This window comes from Passer montanus, unplaced genomic scaffold (assembly GCF_014805655.1).
Source record: "Passer montanus isolate IOZ18808 unplaced genomic scaffold, ASM1480565v1 scaffold106, whole genome shotgun sequence".
In the NCBI taxonomy this organism is placed as follows: Eukaryota; Metazoa; Chordata; class Aves; order Passeriformes; family Passeridae; genus Passer; species Passer montanus.
This window is the reverse complement of record NW_024357170.1, coordinates 956639-970662: the sequence shown is the minus strand read 5'-3', so window position 1 is coordinate 970662 and position 14024 is coordinate 956639. Positions and strand designations below refer to the sequence as shown.

Genomic DNA, 14024 nt, shown 5'->3' with positions numbered 1-14024 from the left:
TAGAAAAACTTCCACAGATATCCAATACTCCCCCAAAAGTGTGGGACCAGTTCACCCAGAGAGTGTACAGACTTGGAGATTCACAAATTGCAATAAATAAATAGAAGTTCAAGCCCAAATAGGAAGCTGTTAAAAGTAATGACTGTCAAACTTACCACAAAGCCCTTTTGTTCCCGAAGAGAAGCTCTTTGAATTAAGTCTAAGAATAAATTCATTGTTTCTTGGAGTAAATGTGAGATTATGTCCAAGAAGAGAGAACTTGATTTCATGCATTATTTCTCCATAGGCAGTTATTTCAAACAAGCTGCTGGAATAGGGGATAGGAACCCTTTCACCATTAACAGTCACCTGTTTGAAAAAAAAGGTGAGGTGGTCATGTCAGTTTTGGCAAGCAGTTACAAATCAACCCAATTTTACAGTTGAAGCACATTTTGACTTGACAAATACCTGACGATCTAACTGAATCTGGACATAAACAAGTTTGCCAGCTGAAGGTTTCTACTGAGTCTTAAAACATACAGAAATACTTGACTTCATCCTGTGAATTACATGAACAACTCTTCCAACATTTTCCTGTATAAGCACCACATGATTACAGACTAACAACTTGTAATGCTACAAGGGCATTACAAGGTTCAAATGATGTCTCAGTAGAAGTCAAGGCTGTCCAGCACCATGCAGAACTTGATGTAAGTGTTTTGGTCCACTCTGTATTGCTGCATGAGTCAGAAGAGATCATTTTGGCAAGTTGGCCAACACCTGTATGTCTGAGCAGCCAGAGGCTGAAAAATGGGTCGAGTTTGAATATTCTCTGCCTATGAAACAGATGTAATGCATACTAAGCTACCCCTTCTTCTAATGCTGAGGTTCAGTTGCACACAAGGTGAGAAGCAGCTCCCTATAGACCTTCAGCTGGCCAGTCAGGCACAGCTCTGTGAGGGACAGAGAACTCTCCCATGGAACAAACATAGCGTGAAGGACCAAAAGAGGGGAATCAGAGTGCAGTACGTCCTGCCTGTAATCCTGCCTTTCTGGCAGAAGCGTCAGGGACACATTGCCAAATCCCATGTTCTTGACATTGGCACACCAACACAACAGGGAGAACAAAAGGAGAAACATGTCTAGCTCACTATGCAAACACTGACTGTATCATGAAATGGAGAAGAGATGTTAAAAATAGGCTGAAACTGGATCAAGAGACAAAATTTGTCCCCATAACCTGAATTCTGCAGCATGAACAGACAATACACAGATGAATTCATGGTGTGTGCTTACTGTCATATCACTGAAGAGCTGCACTGCCACACCACGATGCTTCACTTCAATGGAGTCCATACAGTTCATCCTGGGTGCTGCTCTGCAGGGCCCTTCATGGAGCAGGACTTCAACATCATGGTGCAAGTCTTGAAATAAGGTGTAGGAGCAGTTGCCAGTCAGCTTAAAATTCAGCCCATCAAAAGTGACGATATGTCGAGATGAACTTCCTATACAGACACCTGAAAATAAACAGCAATAACAACAAAAAAAAACATGTAGAAACATTTTAAATTTTACTGCTTTTTCACAGCTGTTGTGGTCATGGGGAACCAACTAATTGGGAAAGAGAGGAAATAACAAATTGCAAATGGTACAGCAAACATTGACAAGAAACTTTGGTAAATACTTCATCACACATCTCCACTATGTTTTTGCAATATCTTTGTCTGGGAACAATAAGTATTATAAAAGATTTGGATAAACTTGTAAAAAATCCCTTTGCCTAAAACTTATTCACATTCAGTATGATTTAGTAATAGATTTTATGTAAAAAATAAACAGGCAAAATCCCTTTACTGTTTGTAGAAAGACTAACACACTGTTTAACCTTTGCATTGCATGATATTCTGTACAGTGTTACATTTGATTCCAAATAACACTATTTTACCCTCATCGACATGTCACAAGTTGATACCCAGGGGCTTTGTTTTTCAGACAGGAAACAGGAAAACTGCAGAGAAATAATATGCACAGGATAAACCAATGGCCAGCTGATAGCTCAGTGTCCTGGCCATTGGGTTATAAACACTTTCTTGTCTTCAAAAACTGGAAAACAAGGAAGATTATAATCCCAGAAGAACCAAAACAAAACCTGATGCTTCTGGCTAGTATATTTTCAAATCTCTTGCTTAAAGGATAATAAGGACAATAAAATCAATGCCAGCAAAACATGTAAGGGGGAAAATTACCATTGTTAATAATTCAGTACTTTGATTCTAGCTGAGAATAATCTTTTTCCTATTCAGTGACCTTCAAATTTAATTTCGCAGGAAAGGGAGGGAGGGAGGGAGGGAGGGAATCAGGCCTCTCAAAAGTATTACTGGTAAGCCAAGTATCATGATTAAACAGGGATATGTCAGATAAGGTGATGGGGAGTGTAAAAAGATAGGCTGTCTTTTCCCCCTAGTGTATCTTTAACATTATGACCAATGAATTTGTCAAGTGAAACAGCACAAGTCTTCTTTGCATATCATTTGAACTGAGAGCTTGCTTTGAAGAAGATAAGCAGACTGTGTTGCCCAGAAGAAATAATGATGCTAATTTATCTTTGCCTGTCCTCGTAGCCATAGCAGTGTGTGTCAGTGTTGAAAAGGAAATAGAGAAATATCTGAGCTGTAGTTTTACCACCTGTTCTGTGCCGTAGGATTGTTGATGTACAGGACTCTGAGAAATATGCCTGGTCTGGAAGTCTTTGGGAAAAGCATTTGGGAAAGTTTCCTCTAATATAAGAATAGGTGCCAAAGACCGGAGGGAGGGAGGGAGGGAGGGAGGGAGGGAGGCCCTTGGAGCACTGGAGCATCTTCAGATATTTTATCGTAAATGCTTATAAAGTTCATATATAAATAACAAAGAAATGAGTTAGCAATAAAACCACATTTCTCAATCTTTACTTATTCATGAACATTAAAAAAATTAAGGATACTGGGAATCCTTTTAAATTTCTCATAGGTTTCTGTAGCACAAAATGCACTAATGTGAGCCATTTCAAAGTAGTGTAAGAACACACAACAGCCATGAATCACACTGTAAATCATGCTGCTGTAAAACTGATAAGTTCAGCAAGCAAGCACCTTTGCAATGTAACTCCTGAACTATCTTCAGAACTCAGATGACCTAAGAACACTTTTTCAAGGTCTTCCTCTTTGCAGAAGCATTTGTCACATCATCCACACTGTCAAGCCATGGCTGGAAATTGTGTTTTAGCTCTCTAAATGAGTGAATCATGAGTCAATTTAGCAGCATTTTCATGGGTGCCAGACCAGCCTCCTTCCATAAGGAGAGGTGCTGTCTCACACTGAGCTTCTACTCAGCACCTCCTCTGCTATGCCCACCTCTGCTTTTCTGATTGCTGAGAGTTTTGTTTCACATAGCATCAGAATCAACCTCTCCAGCTGCTACAGATGTTGCTTTAGTTGGCACAGAATCACCGTGGTTGCAGTCATTAAAAGAGGACTTGACCCATGGGAGTTTTTAATCAGCTTGGGGTGAGGGGGATTACATGTTCCCTCCTCCTGCAAAATGAAAACTACCTACTTTTCCCTCACAAAGTAGACAACCTCAGGAAAAAAAAAAAAGGAGTACCATGGCTCATTAAATTCATAAAGAGATAAACAGTTCTTAGGTTATCTTAACTCAAGTGACCTATAGGGCTTTTCCCGATAATCCGCTAACAGCATGAAAAGTTATTTTCATTTACTCCTTTCAGAGGATTTCTTATGAAGGTATGTCTTGCATGCCAAAAGTAATGCCCTTGTGTTGCTAGCTATGTGTTTAGGATCAAGAAATTTAATAAAGATGCATTTCTTAAGGGTAGGTATCACTAAGACTATCTTTTAAACATCTTCAGATGGATAGTTGTAAGTATTTTAGATATTTCTACTTTTTCAAAATCCTTGTAGCAAACCAGAAATGTTAGATTTAAAGTGTTAAGCGTTTAGATCATCAAATACACTTTTAGGAAATGCTAAAACAATGGGTGTAAAAAAATGTTGTATGTCTAAGAGTTCAGGGATCAAAATCCAGCTATGAGCTTTGGTATTTCAAGCAGTGTCTGGAAGAAATTGTTCTTAAATCAGCCAGCTCAGCAGAGGACATTTTAAGTTGAGATTATATGTTGCGAAGAGGTGTATATATATAGGGTTCTGATCTACTTCTAAGAAGTAAGCATATGAATTTAGATTTAAACCCACTCTTGTTTTAATAAATACATCACCAGCCTCAGGGCTGCATCCCTCTAACCCTGTAAATGTGAGTGGATGCACTTAATTCCTGTTCCTGCCATCCCAGCCCAGGCAACAATCATTCAGCATTCAGCCTTTCTGCTCAGACACTCCGTGTGAGGTTATCTGGCAGCAGGGAGACTTTCATGTTGATGTCTTTGTACTAGACCTTCTTGATTGAGGGCAGGCCAAACCCTTAAGCCCTGAGATGGACCAAGAATCCATTGCTTGCTTACAGCTTGCCAAAGTAAATTCCTGGTTTCTCCCATACATCTTCCTTCCCAGCTCACACAGCTTTGGAAATGGAGTGTGAGATTCCCTGATAAAACACTGTCAACTCTGCTAATGCAAAAAATCAGTGGCCCTGAACCTGCAAGTAGCATTAGGCATTCCAGCATCAGTTAGGCTCTTACACCCCTAATTATTTGCTTAAATGGCTGTATAACAATTAAACAGCAATTTCCCCACCCTGGTCACCTTTGAAGTGGCTGAGAAGCTCCACTCAGCATTACATTTGTGGTCAAACATTTCAGGTGATAGGGAGGGAGAGGCATCCATGGACATATACTCACATGGGCACATCCATCGGCAGCCGCAAGTTTCCTCCACCTTAACAGCAGGAAGGCTGCTGTGACACACAGGTTTTGGCATCTTCTCACAGTTGATGTGGTGGCTCTCCAGAACTGTGTAATCTCCAGGGAAGCAGGTCACAGTGTGGCACTGGTCTGGTAATGTCCACTTATCACCAGGCTAGAGAGGGAAACACAGATATGCAACAAGTGAAACCAAAAATGCAAAATTTGGCTGATGTCATGGAACTACAGCCAGAAAGTGAAGTGACCCTGACAGCAGTGCTACTCACATTAGCCTTGGAAAAATAAATAATGGAATGTGCTGTATTAAAGACTTCATGAGGATGAAAAAGTTTAAATTAGAAACACTAATAAGCAGGCTGAAATTCCAAGCTAGAGATAACAGTCTACAATAGGAGACATTTTGTTCCAACCACCTATAGTTAGAGTTTGGCCATCCTACAACATGCATGGAGAGCAGAGTAACAAAGAATTCCCCTCAGCTTTACTTTAAATTTCAAATCCTTTACTTTTCATAAGCCACAGATGGTCAGAGCACAGCAGGAATTTCTATTTGTTCCAGACTAAAGTGTGGAATATTGTAGTTATTTTGTCAACAAGTCAAACTTTAAAACAGCTCCTTTCTTCCTAAAGGGAAATTGTTCCTATACCAGATCAGTGTTATTACATGTACATAATGGATTTCTAGATCTAAATAATTAAATGTAAAATATTTTCTATTTTCTAAAGGAAAGTCTGGATTTTAAGGCACCAGGATTATGTACTAATAAATGACAGAGAAATAGATGTGCAGTGTCTCAAGATTCCTATCTGCAGAAAGCTAAGCTCTCTGGCCCCAGTCCTACAGAGCTCTAAAGTCCATAAGTAGGCTGAATGAGTTTTGAAACAGTGTTCATCCCTGAAGTGGGCATTCCCAGGAATACCCCCAAATGTGGGAAACAGCATTTCTCTGAGTTCTCTCCACAGACGTAAGTCCAGAAACACCAATACCAGTGAATGGGTGCTTCTGTTAGCTGGGTAACATTCCTTGATATTCGCAATCAGAAATGTGGGGAAGAAAAGAGAATTGATACTGGGTATGGACATCTCCCATCCTGTCCTTCACAGTTTAACCATCATTTCCATAGAAGAGAAGAAAAAAGAGATAAAAATACCTAAGTAACAACATCATTCACAGATAATTCTTGTAATTATGAAAGTATTTTTCTGTATCTCTGAGCTACTGGATGCCATCAAGGCTAAATGAGAACTGCCAGATTTGCGGCCACAAAAAATTACATATTAAATACAGGTTAATTTACTGGACTTGTTTTATATGTTTCAGGACTTTGAGAAGGAAACTAAAGAAGGAAAACTTTGAGAAGGAAACTTTCTTCAGGTTTGTGAGCTAGAGAAGGCTGTGAAAAAGTAATAAGAGGAGTTTTAAGGACAGCAAAAGTTTTTCTATAGGAAGAGATAGAATGGTTTTTAATTACACTTGTCTCTCCTTCCAACTGGAAGGGTAGATCTATAGCTGTGCAAATCTGGCTTCCATACATATTTAATTGGTTTTATTCACTCTTTAATAGGACATTTATTAGAAAACATCTAAGAGCTGGACAAGAAAAGCAAAGCACAAGATCTTAAAAAAAAAAAAAAAAAAAAAAAAAAAGTTGAGGGATAAAAAAACTCCAAGAATCCTAGTGTAGAGAAAAACACAGGGACCCTGAAGACAAAGAGAGCTTAAATCCCAATTGATATGAAACTGTAGGAGCAAAAGCAGGACAGAAAGGAAAGCAAAATCAGGGTTTCTAAGCTGTGAAGGATAAGTCTGCCAGAACACTGCAGGAAGCCTCAGACTTCCTCTCTGAGGGAGCTCTGAACCTACAGACCTGGACATGCACACTCTGTGTCTTGCTGTGCATCTGCAGGAGAGAGACCTGCGCATCTCAGCAGCTCCCTTGGGTGTTTTCTCTTAGTTTAGATGAGGTTATTTGTTTGTTTGTCTCTTCTTTAAGCCAAGAGCTGAACAATACTAGAAAAGTCATGGTAATAGCTCAGGAACATAGGGTTTGCCACCTTAAACAGCCTAGAAATGCAAATTGCACTACAGATCACTTCATGAGAAAATGTAACTATTATAAGACAAAAACCTACACTTCTTTACCACCTTTATACCTGCTTCTAAATTTCAAAACAAGACTAACAATGAAAATTAACTATGTAAAGAAAATAAAACAAAACCAAAACCTAATTTATCGTAATTGTCCTGATATTCTGCCAACTGTCAAATTAAAACATTACACTGGTGGTTCTTTACACGGCTTGTGTTTGGCACTTCTGCAACCCCTTGCCACTGGACCTGATGAGTACTAAAGACTTCCAAGGATTCAAAGAACAGCTGAACAAACTCACAGAGGACAAAACTATCAAGCATTAGCAAATACAAAAAGGTGTTACTTGCAGCTCAGGGTGTCCCTGAGTAACAAATTGTTTATGGCTAGGATAGTTCAGGGAATTTTTATACATATTTATTAACATTGCTTCCCTGACTCCTATTTTTGGCCACACAATAGAGGGGGTTGGATGGATTTTTGGCCTGATTCAGCACATTTGATCTGCTACTAACAATGACCTTAATCAAGAATATTCCTTCTACAGTCACTTCCAGGGTAGGGGTAATAACAAAACAAAACATGAAAAAGTAACAAATCGTAATATTCCCAACACTGATAGGATTTAGGCAGAGATTTTTGATCCTGAGAACTCAGATTTCCTTGCAAACTGCAGTAGATCAGTTCCCACAATCTCCAGGTGCATGACAGACATCCCAGTTGGGGAGCTGAGCCTTCTGCAAGAATTCTCTGAGCAACACCTGAAAGATTATGAAGCTGATGTAAAAGCCTGTGTTTTCTGAATCGGGGAAGGAAGAGCCTTGATTCTTCCTTCCTGTGGATTTGCGGGTTGTGCTGGAAGAGGGGAACAGAAGAGTGGCACCTTAGAGCCAGTGAGGCACAGCAGAGGATGCTGCACCACAGAGGCAGGAACTTCCACAGTGGCCTGTAGGCTCCATGGGATGCTCCAGAAGGCTGTGGCCTCACAGTCCGTTCCAACACCTATTTTTCCTGGCTGACAGAAGAGGCAACTTAAAATCCCCCTAAAGGCTGCCATTTGAAAGTGTGGCTCATTTTTATATGGAATAGAGCCCAGTCTGTTTCCTTCTAAAAGCATTTCAGGCAGAAAAGAAATTGTGCTTTAAGTTTATCACCCCCAAAAATGCAACCTGACATGTCTGAAATTCAAGTTTAGCCTTCCCAGCACTTAACTACACATACCCGTGTCTGCTTCTAGGAGCCCAGAGGTCTGGTCACATTCAGTTCAAACAAAATCTGATTTTTTTTTTTTTTTTTTTTTTTTTGTCTTAATAAAGGAGCTTTTCAAGTTTAGTTTTTGTTTGTTGGGTTTTTTTTCTTAATTAGGCCAGTTTTGATATATTTCCTGTGCTTAGGTAATTCATATTCACTTATTAGCCACACCCTTCCTTCACAGTCATGTCTTCACAAGGGAAAAACCAAAGGAATATTTTTTTATGTACTGGCAATTCAAGATGAATCCTAGAGTAGAATTCATAACTGATCCCTACTAGAAAACATGGTACAAGCTTATGCTAATATTTTTAATGCATGTAGTAGGATATACTCTGAAAAACCTTGGCATTTCACCTGAGATGAAGAATCTGAACCATTTACAGCATCTGGAACACCAGCTTCTTAGAGTGGGATCACTTTTGAGAGCTCAGACAAGCTTACTTACATTCTGAGCATTTTTTCAGGATTAATGAGAACTTTTGCACAAACAAACTCCAAGAAATTTGATTTCTTTGCTAAAGAGATGATTGTACCTAGAGACTATCACACAATAATTATCTTCCTGTAAAATTGCCACAGGGACAAGGTATTTGTAATTTCAGCAGAAGGACAGTGGCTGGACAATGAGCTTGCCCCTGCACATGCTCCTTTATTTGGCCATGTGTAGGTGTCCCAGAAGTCCTCTCACCAAGAGATGGAAATGCATTTTTTGCTGTCAGGGAAGACAAATGTTGTCACTGCTCTGCAGTGGTTCTGCACTGACTTCAATAACATTCAACACTCTGCAAGATGAGATTATGTTGGAAGAAGCCTCCTCTGTGTGCAAAGTTATCCCACCAGTTCAAAATCCAACATTTTCTTCTTCCAGAATAATTCTTTATATCGTCCCATGCTTTTTGTTAGGTTAACTGTGAAGATATTCATGTTCTTGCACAAACTTTGCAACTTAAAAGCCAGATGGCCAAAGCAGGCAATGCACTTACTCTCTTTTTGTTTCCATCCTCATCTATGCATTCTCTGACTGGGTCTGAAAGAGAAGCAGACATCTTTTAGTCATCCCATTTCCTTATCAAGCCTTTTAGGTGATGATCACTAAAATACAGATTGCTTACTTAAAAACTTGATTTAAGCTGTGAGAAGTTTAGGGTTTTTGTGCTACAGTGTGTGAATCCCTACCTGAAGACTGCAGGCATTTGTCCAAAGAGCACCAGAATAAGTCACAGAAGGCATAAACAATGACCATGGTCCCAAAATACTCCGTGAGCAATAACTGGGCTGCAATTCTACAGCACTTCTTGCACAGCCACAGCTCTGGCCAGATGGTGCTTAAAGGATGAGCATGGCTTTGGCTCTGAGGCACAGCCCAGCCTTACCTCAGAGTCTTATGATCCATTGAGAACATTCCTGGGAATTAGCAGGTAATGACAATTTCCACACCCACATTTATTAAATGCAGGAAGATCAATACAGCATAACTACACAAACAGCTGTAATAAGAACACCCAAATTCAGTTTCCTTACATTTAGTCATGACTGTAATGAGCATTTTTTTCACATAATCAGTTAAACAGTCACAGGGTACACACTGAATTGCAGCTTCTTATGTTTGTATTCTTTCACTACACACCTAAAGATATCTTGGAAGCAATTTCATTTTTGTACTATGGCATGACAAATCTCTAGGATATTAAGACCCTGACTAGCAAATTCTTTGTAGAATACTAGACTACGCTATCCTATATATCCACTCTGCTCTGTCTTTTCCAGGATAAGTAATGTATTTTGAAATCATTTAGGAACTCTTTAAAATCTTTTTTTAATGTTATTATTTTTGGTACACTTCCATACAAAACGCAAGACTCCCTCTGCATGAGAAATCCAACTGTATGAGTCTAGAGGGGAAAATTATGCTTTACAGATTGTATGAAATTTATATAAAACAAAACAGAAAAAAAAATCCGAACAAAAAAAAATCCCCACCAAAAAAAAATTGTATCATTTTTCACCCCCTAGCAAAGTCTTCACCATCAGCAAAAGAGAGCTAAATTTCTCAGATTTTAGGTGTTGAAGGTGTCTATAGTTCAAGACTGTCTATAGTTCAACAGCTTTTTGAGCTGTTGGAAAAGCTTTCATAAAAAATGCAAAGCTTTCACCTCTGGTACTGATAGGTTACAGCACAGATTGCAGTAAGAAAATAATTACTGGTTCCAAATTCTTGCTCCCCATCCTAAATCTTGGATCAATGTAATTTACAGCAAGAAAAATCATATGTTTTACAGTGTGAAGAGAGGAAATGCAAAATAATGCTTTAAAAGCTTATTTTAAAAGAGAGGAAAGAAAATGGCAGCTGTTTAAATCTAGAAAATGGCAGCTGTTTGATGCTCTGGAGAGATTTTTAAATGCCAGAAGCCATCCCAGCGGAGGCTGATCGGATATCTCCACGCTGGACTGTGAACACTCTGCAACTTCCTCATTCTCAGAGGTCCTTGGCTCCACAAAAAAAAGGCCATTTACTGCAGTGGAGATGTAACTAAGCCCTCGTAATGCTGGCAAAAACCTGTGCAATGACTAACACCACGAGGCAGTGGTGAGAACGTGTGGATGTTATTGGAACAGGAATAACAACAGTGAGATGAGGGATAAATATCTATATCCAGACCAAGGAGGTAAAGAAGTAAAATTCTGGTCAGTGTTGGAGCAAGGTTCCTTAGAGAAGGAGTGTTGTCATCTACAAGTAAATGAATACTTATTTAAAACATTTTACACTTTTTTTCCCCAGTATCTGTTTCCCTGGGAAAGGAAATTCTTTATTATATTTCTTTTTGCCTTCTATTTTGGCTGAATTTTCTCTAGACATACACATAGCAATATCTGAAAAACACAACTTGAAATCTTTGCTCACAACATTTCTGAAACTTCTGAAACATGCCCCATTCATTCATGACAGCTTCAACTTTCCTGGTGTACTTCAGTTATTGAACAGTCCTGAGTACTGATATTATCAATATTTTTATCAAGATTGATTTTTATTAAAATGCTAGCTTGAAAGTTCAGGCCTAAGCAGTTCTAAAAATCTTGCTGGAAGTGGGCTAACTGGAATAGCAGCTGGATACATATTTAAAGGGCTCAGATTTGGTTTCATGCCTAAGTGATGAAGGTGGTCTAGATCAGCATTCGTGATGGTTGTCAGTGCAACACTCACAACAGGGCATCTGATTGCCTTCTCATATCAAGAAAACTCATCCTGGTTTTGCATTTCGATTTTTGTGCTATGCTCCAGACACAAGATCATGACTTTTGGACTTACCCATGCACACTTTTTTGATAAATTCACTGTTCAGTGTGATCATAGTGGATAAGTCTTCAAAATTCTGGAGCTTCATGATTCTGTTAGCAGCAGATGGCCCAGCCAAAGTCCTCAGCTGCCCTTCATCATATCTGTTCCCAACTGCAACTGGGAACAGGGATACTCCTAGGAAAAAAGAAGGAAGGGTTTGAAATAAGCAAGGCACAGGAGAAAATCATTGCATATGGACATAGAGTGTTCATCCCTAGAAGTATTTAAAGGATATGGCACTTGGCAGTGCTGTGTTAATAGTTGGACATGATCATCTTAAAGGTCTTTTCTAACCTAAAAATGACACAATTTTTATTTTTTCATTTGCTTCTAAGAAAATAGAACTGGGAAGAGTTTTTCTCCAGCACTTAATTTTCTTGTGTTACTTGCATCATTCCCCCCACATTGGCTAAAGGCAGCTAAGGGCTGAAATGGTGCTGCTCTAATCACACTGTTAGCTGAGATGAGCTCTATTAGTCCCAAGCATAATACGATCATTCATGGGCAAGAAAATGCAGCTGCAGACTTAATGACATCTTCAGTCTTTTTAAATGAAAAAAAAAATCTCAACATGCTGTTTTCTTTCTTCAGTTACACAGCAATTGGATTATTTTCAAACCATTTAATTAAAAATAACAGTTGATAGTTGTTACACAGTCCATGCCTTATTCAATAACTCCCAGAGCAACCTTCAACCAAAGTCAAAGTTCCTCAGATGAACACCTGAGGAACCTGGGGTATTGAAAGAATAGCCAGAAAACTTGAAAAATCATCAAGCAGCACATTGATAGCAAAAGTATATTCCTGTAGAGATGAGTGAAGAATCTGATCAAAACCTCTAATTATTATTACTATCATTATCTTTATGATTATGATTATTATTTTTATTTATCATTATTATTATTATTACTAGAGTGAAGCTTTCAAGTTTCACTGTACTGCAACAGTAATGAATTTATGACATTAGACCACATTTCTGTTATCCCTGTCTATCCACAGGATCTCAGAAAACAAGATGCTACTAATTTGTGAGTCCTGGGAAAGCTGTCAGACTAAATTGCAGATTGGTCCTGAATTTCCCAGTACCTCAAAGGCATCTTCACAGGGCATGGTTTTTTCAGGTCTCAACACTACACACAGTAACTCCAGAACTTACATGAATACACCAGTGTCTTAATTTTCCATCTTTTGTTCTAGCTCCTTACTTTAAAAGTAACAACTCTACTTATAAATAGTGACAGTGAAACAAGGTTTACTGTTCACTCTTGCAGAAAGGGCAGCAGCCTCCACAGGATCTTGTGAGCTCCCTGACACGATGACAATTGCGACCTTTGATGCGCTGGGTCTGCCTCCGTGGGATTCTGACATAGCATTCTGGACCACAAAATCAATGGCATTTCCTAGGAAGAAATGAAGAGAGAAATGAGAGATATAATAGAAAAGTCACAGGAGACCACAGAACTAAATTTTATATCGTTTTAGTGTGTTACACTATTAGGTAATGAAAAATATTTATCCTTAAAGGACTCTTAATGTCTGATTTATTGCAGGTACATGAAAGATCTCAGCTATTAAAAACCTTCCAGTATTTATTAAGACATCCAAACAGGAGGACCATCTTTAACTCCATACACAGACTATCCCAGTCTCTGCAGTGACAGGAATTTTTTTCTCTTTCCTTAGCCACGATAACAAAGTCACACTCCTCACTTAAGTAGTTACCTTGCCCAGAAGTATCGCCAGCCCTAAAGGATAGAAGATGTTGTGGGGTTTATATTCCTGCTTCGAACTGCCGAGCAACACTGACATCCAGTGGTGAGCTGATCCACAGCTTGGCATCATTCTGAGCTGTTCACACAAGTTGCTGTAACTCCTATAAAAGATCTTAGCGCTTCCCTAATTAGTGCTTCCCTAATTTCCCTACGGGTGTGAAAACCCTATCTTGCCTCCACACTACCAGCAACCTTTCTGAAATTTAAACTCTGTGTAATCCATAACACAACTGGGTGATCCTTATTAAAATAAAAACAAAACAAAAAAACCACACCAAACCCCACAAAAATTTTTTCTTGCAAATAAATTCTACTGAACTACCAAATCACAAACTAGCTTAAAGGGAAGCTGCTGCCCATTCACTTTACATCTGTGAACACTCAGGCAAATTTTGTTGATAATTATGACCTCAGCAAGAGAGCACTTTGTTAGTACTTGCATTTAGACATGTATTTGCACAAATATTTACACTGGGAATCATGATATGCAGCTTTCTTAAAAGCTCCTTTGGGCTTGGAAGTTATCAGGTCAGGAAGTAGAAATGAAACTGGGTGACTGATGTGACATTCAGGGCAAACAGTGACTGGTGAACAATAAACACTTGAAAGAGTATTTCCTCTGAGTAATCTGCAATAACTGTGGAGCAAAAATAGGTTTGCCTGAGGAATTCACTGTACAATTTATAATAACAAATGCATTTGTAAAACACTCGAAGTCA

At 38.9% G+C, this 14024-nt stretch overlaps 1 protein-coding gene across 2 annotated transcripts in view; it reads right to left on the bottom strand.

Annotated features, from left to right (window-relative positions):
- The window catches only part of VWF (von Willebrand factor), a 117939-nt gene that overhangs the window by 29371 nt on the left and 74544 nt on the right, over window positions 1-14024 (bottom strand). For both annotated transcript variants that reach the window (XM_039719799.1, XM_039719806.1), the window contains 6 exons: window positions 12790-12933; window positions 11504-11668; window positions 9180-9223; window positions 4829-5006; window positions 1276-1496; window positions 156-348 (listed from right to left, as the gene is read on the bottom strand). In XM_039719799.1, the coding sequence (XP_039575733.1) occupies window positions 156-348; window positions 1276-1496; window positions 4829-5006; window positions 9180-9223; window positions 11504-11668; window positions 12790-12933 (945 nt within the window). The remainder of the gene's footprint in view (window positions 1-155; window positions 349-1275; window positions 1497-4828; window positions 5007-9179; window positions 9224-11503; window positions 11669-12789; window positions 12934-14024) is intronic.